General features: G+C 46.7%; 1 protein-coding gene across 1 annotated transcript; it reads left to right on the top strand.

Moving 5' to 3' along the window:
• Nucleotides 1-5337: 5337 nt before the first annotated feature.
• On the top strand, nt 5338-5674 carry LOC101040185 (large ribosomal subunit protein eL38). Its single transcript, XM_003922296.4, has one exon. It carries the CDS (start codon nt 5401-5403, stop codon nt 5611-5613), a length of 213 nt encoding a protein of 70 aa, XP_003922345.1. The 5' UTR covers nt 5338-5400; the 3' UTR covers nt 5614-5674.
• The last annotated feature ends 337 nt before the right edge of the window (nt 5675-6011 follow it).

Here is a 6011-nt window from a genome sequence, read left to right as displayed (position 1 = left end):
GCTTCTTCTCCCCTTTCCCCCAGTTCTCTCCCCTTCCCCTCCCCTCCCCCCCTCCCCTCCCCTCTCCTCTCCTCCTCTCCTCTCTTCTCCTCTCCTCTCCTTTCTCCTCTCTCTCTGTCTCTCTGTCTCTCTGTCTCTCTCTCTCTCATCAGGTTTGGGTCTTCCTTCCTTTCCTTTCTTTGTCTCCAGCTCTGTTGTCTCTCTGGGTTTTTGCTGTCTTCCCACCAGAGGGGCCATTTGGAACAGAGCAGCCTGAGCCCCCATCATGGACTGGGGAAGTGTTCCAAAGTGGGGCTCCGGTCACTTCTGGCCTAGTCCAAGAGTCTGAGGAAATGAAGTGGGGCCACAGGAGAGACATGTACATGGCCATCACACACTACAGCTCACTGCCCTCAACACATACACACCACACAGCCTCCCCATATACACAGTCACCTCACACCACACAGGCACCACACACACAATCCCTAATACACACACAGCCCCAACACACACAGCCCTCAATACACATTACCCCACAGCTCCCTAATCATACTCAGGCGGCCCTCCCCATAGACACATAGCTCCCTCAACACTGCACACAACCCACAATACACACACAGTGCCCTACCACATACAGCCCCCCAATATGTACAGACAGACATAGGTGCCGGAGGATACACACATTCCAAATACACAGGTGTGTAGATCTACAGACAGACCACTCCTGTCTTCTTATCCAGATTCTCCACCCCATTCCCCAACCTTCATTTCTTTCTCCTGTGTTTCTCTTTCTCTCTCAGCACACACATACCCCTCAGATGACAATAGACCAGGCACCACACCTCCTAGAACAACTTGTGGCTTGAGATTCCCTGGAAACAGCAAGATCTCAGCTATCCCAGACAGCTCCTGAAAGAGCCCTCTTTGCTGTGCGCTGACCATCAGAGGTCAATGAGGCTTCCCTAGGACAGGCCTGAAGGCACTAGGACATTTCAGAAGGGGCTTTTATTCAGACTCTAAGGAGGGAATACCTCACAAAAAGGGACAGCAGGGAAATTCAGAACACAGGTTTCTGACTCAAACAATCATCCATAAGTGACTGCTTTCTTTCTAGGCCTCAGACCTGGGGGTGACCCTGCTGGCTTCCCTGGGAGCATCCAGTCTCATTCATATCTATCTATCTATCTATCTATCTATCTATCTATCTATCTACCTACCTATCTATCTATTTGAGACAGAGTCTCACTCTGTTGCCCAGGCTGGAGTGCAATGTCACAATCTCAGCTCACTGCAACCTCTGTCTCCTGGGTTCAAGCGATTCTTCTACCTCAGCCTCCTCAGCTGGGACTACAGGCATACACCACCACACCCAGCTAATTTCTGTATTTTTAGTAGAGACAGGGTTTCACCAGATCAGCCAGGCTGGTCTCGAACTCTTGACCTCATAATCCGCCTGCCTCAGCCTCCCAAAGTGCTGGGATTACAGGTGTGAGCCACTAGGCCCAGCCAGTCTCCAATATTATATTGAAGTCCCCTTTGACCTCATCTTTCCAGTCTCCCCCTCAAAAGGCTGCCTCAGCAGGCTACTGTGGAGGAACCTATAGCTGTGTCTCCTGTGGGTATTGCTTGGTTCATTAATTAATTCATTCATCAGTTATTAATTCAAAAAAAACATGACTGAGTGCCTTTTCTGTGCCAGCTCTTTGCTTGACCTGAGAGTTACAGTGATGGACAAGAGGTACACAGTCCCTGCCCCATGAAGATTATTACAGTGTGAAGCAGGGCATCCGATAGAACCTTCTGTGATGGTGCAAGTGCTCTGTATCTTCATGGTTCAGTATGGTAGCCATTAGCTGCATGTGGCTACTTAGCACTTGAAATGCAGCAAGTGTGACTGGAGAACTGATTTTTTTTTTTTTTTTTTTTTTTTTTTTTTTTTTTTTGAGACGGAGTTTCGCTCTTGTTACCCAGGCTGGTGTGCAATGGCGCGATCTCGGCTCACCGCAACCTCCGCCTCCTGGGTTCAGGCAATTCTCCTGCCTCAGCCTCCTGAGTAGCTGGGATTACAGGCACACACCACCATGCCCAGCTAATTTTTGTATTTTTAGTAGAGACGGGGTTTCACCATGTTGACCAAGATGGTCTCGATCTCTTGATCTCGTGATCCACCCGCCTCGGCCTCCCAAAGTGCTGGGATTACAGGCTTGAGCCACCGTGCCCGGCGCTTGAAAACTGATTTTTAATTAATTCAGTTAATAATGTAATTGTGGCTAATGGCCACTGTGTTGGCCAGCACAGATCTAGCCGGCAGGTTAGTCTTCAATTTGTTAAATGGGAGAGGATATACGTGAAGGAACTCCCTCTTCCTTCCAGAGCTATTGAGGTGCAGGTGTGGGGCCTCTGAGCACTGGCATTTCTCTTTTGGACCACCAGTTTCCTACCCATTCTAAGAATGCAACCCACGCACACATGCATAACACAAAAACCTGTGTCCCTAAAGCAGGTTCATTCTTAAAACTAGGTGAGTGATTTTTCATGCAAGAGTAATAATTGCGTTTATTATTTATTTCATTCCAAGCACTATTTGCATATATTCTAAGTCTTATCAGGGGATCATGCATTCAGATGCCAGTAGGGGCAGGAGGAGTTGGGAAGATAACAGGGAGGGGAGAGTTCTAGAACAACTGGAAAGGAAGGCTTCTTTTTTTTTTCCTTTCTTTCTTTCTTTTCTTTTTGAGACAGAGTTTCACTCTTGTTGCCCAGGCTGGAGTGCAATGGCGCGATCTTGGCCCACTGCAACCTCTGCTTCCCAGGTTCAAGGGATTCTCCTGTCTCAGCCTCCTGAGTAGCTGGGATTATAGGCGCCCACCACTATGCCCGGCTAATTTTTGGTGCTTTTAGTAGAAATGGGGATCACCATGTTGTCCAGGCTGGTCTAAAACTCCTGACTTCATGATCTGCCTGCCCTGGCCTCCCAAAGTGCTGAGATTACAGGTGCAAGCCACCGTGCCCAGCCAGGGAAGGCTTCTTTAAAGGATATAGTTCCTCAGCCTTGGAGACTGTTGCCATGTTGGAGTGTGAGTCAGTGATGCCAAGTTGTCTGACTTTTAAAGAGCAACCAAAAATATTGATTTGTATTTGAAATTCATTGGAAAGTACTTAAACTTTTTTTTAAAGAAACAACCTAACTGGGCAGATGATCAAGTGACAAATGTGAAAGGATAGTCACTGCAGCTTTGTTTGCAAATTAGAAGTAATCTAGCCGGGCGTGGTGGCTCAAGCCTGTAATCCCAGCACTTTGGGAGGCTGAGGCGGGTGGATCACGAGGTCAAGAGATTGAGACCATCCTGGTCAACTTGGTGAAACCCCGTCTCTACTAAAAATACAAAAAATTAGTTGAGCATGATGGCTCGTGCCTGTAATCCTAGCTACTCAGGAGGCTGAGGCAGGAGAATTGCCTGAACCCAGGAGGCGGAGGTTGCGGTGAGCCAAGATCGCGCCATTGCACTCCAGCCTGGGTAACACGAGCGAAACTCCATCTCAAAAAAAAAAAAAAAAAAAAGAAGAAGTAATCTAAATGTCCACAGCTAGGAGCCTGGTTACATGACTTACAACATGTCTATTCAAGGGAATACTGGGCAGCCTTAACTAAGAGTGCAGTGTCTTTTCATATATAGAGATGGAAAGAGCTCCAAGATAAATTAAGTTTATTTACATTGGAGCTCTTTTCGCACGCGCGCGCGCGTGTGTGTGTGTGTGTGTACATGGAACAATGCGTAAGGTATCATTCATGTGAGAGAAAAGGAGAGCACACACACACGTACCTGCATAGACTAGCTCTGGAAAGCGATTGCCTTAAAGAATGGGGCAGAGGTGGAAGGAGGAGTGTTTTCCCTGTTTCTCCTTTGGCATGTATAGACTTTTGCACTAACTGCATGACTTACCTATTTACAGTGCAGGCTGAGCAAACCTGGCTACAGGCCTGTGATGGCTTCTGAGCCACATGTGCATAAACGCTGATAGGCTGCCCTTTGAAGTAGGTGTGAATGACTCTTACATAGATGAGGAAGCTGAAGCTCATTTGGATTAACGTTGTGTGGCTGTTCAAGTTTATTCAACCGGTTAGTGGTGAAGCTTCCGTTTTAACCAGGCCCCTCTAACTCACAGGCCAGAACACCACACTGCCTCTTTCCAAAAGAGGGGAGGAATCAGAATGATAGCAACATCACTGTCATCAATGACAGTATTTATAGAGAACTTGTTACCGGCCAGGAACTGAGATAAATATTTCAGGTCACGTTATGAACCTTATGAATTAGACACCATTATTATCCCATTTTACAGATGAGGAAGCTGAGGCACAGAGGTTAATTAAGCTGCCCAGTATAACTGGGCAGGAAGTGGTAGAGCTGAGGGCTTTACCTGGGTATTATAACTCCAAACTTACCCTGGTCCTTCCTTAACCATTGCATTCCACATAGACAACTCTATGTCCTTTTTGTCTCCCACTACAGGCTCATCCCCAAAATGCCCTGTCACACCTCTCTGGGCCTGCCACGAATGTAAACTGATTTCTCTGGTGTGGATCTATGTACACATGTATTTGCCCAAACACACATGTGCAGCACTGGAGCAGATGCCTGTGGGGGACAGACTTCCTGTGTCCTCTTCTGTAGTGAGGAGAAATGGATAGGTAACCCCCAGCAGAGTTCCTTCAGATTCCTTGTGACGCCCCTTCCTAATTATACCCTTGTATTGACCCATGCCCCAGAGCAAATGGAGTTGCTAAATGAAAGATGAAAGTTCTTGACTCCAGGGCCTCAGGTATTAACAATACCAAGTATTTCTAGAGAAAATCTCTCTCTCTCCCCCACTCCCCCTCTCTCTCAGAGACGGAGTTTCACTCTCGTCACCCAGGCTGGAGTGCAGTGGCACAATCTCAGCTCACCGCAACCTCCGCCTCCCGGGTTCAAGCAATTCTCCTGCCTCAGCCTCCCAAGTAGCTGGGATTACAGGTGCCACCAGCACACCCCAGCTAATTTTTGTATTTTTAGTATAGATGGGGTTTCACCATGTTGGCCAGGCTAGTCTTGAACTCCTGACCTCAGGCAATCCACCTGCCTCAGCCTCCCAAACTACTGGGATTACAGGCGTGAGCCACCGCGCCCAGCTGAGAAAATCTCTTTTGATTATCTTAACACCCTGTTAAGGAAAGAAGGACAGGATTAGTATTGCTCTTTTGCGGATGAGGCAACTGAGGCTCACGCATCACATCACATCACATCACATCACAAACACAAACACACAGACACATGCACACACATACTTGTAAGCAATAAAAATCTATTGTGGGTCTGTAGGGTGGTACGCGGGTGAGAAGGTCCCGGTGCGCACCCGCTCCCAGCGCGTCTGGTCACCATGCCTCGGAAAATTGAGGAAATCAAGGACTTTCTGCTCACAGCCCGACGAAAAGATGCCAAATCCGTCAAGATCAAGAAAAATAAGGACAATGTGAAGTTTAAAGTTCGATGCAGCAGATACCTTTATACTCTGGTCATCACAGACAAGGAGAAGGCAGAGAAACTGAAGCAGTCCCTGCCCCCCGGTTTGGCAGTGAAGGAACTGAAATGAACCAAAACACACTGATTTGACCTGTATTTTAATAAATACTAAAAATCCAAAAAAAAAAAAATCTATTGTGTCTTGGTAACATGCTTGGGACTAGAGGACATTATGCTAAGTGAAATAAGCCAAGAATAAAAAGTTAAACATTGCATGTTCTCCCTCATATGTGGAAGCTATAAAAAGTTGATCTCATAGAAGTAAAAAGTAAAACAGAGGTTATAGAAGCTGGATAGGGAGGGATTTGTTAAAGAACTCAAAATTCCAGCTGGATAAAAGGAATAAATTCTAGCGCTCTATAGCACTGCAGGATGACCATATTCACAATAATATATATTTTCAAGCAGCCAGAAGAGAGGATATTGAATGCTTCCAATGCAAAGAAACAATAAATACTCGAGATGACA

The sequence above is a fragment of the Saimiri boliviensis genome, chromosome 12 (assembly GCF_048565385.1).
Source record: "Saimiri boliviensis isolate mSaiBol1 chromosome 12, mSaiBol1.pri, whole genome shotgun sequence".
NCBI classification, from domain to species: domain Eukaryota; kingdom Metazoa; phylum Chordata; class Mammalia; order Primates; family Cebidae; genus Saimiri; species Saimiri boliviensis.
This window is presented reverse-complemented; position numbering and strand designations above follow the sequence as displayed.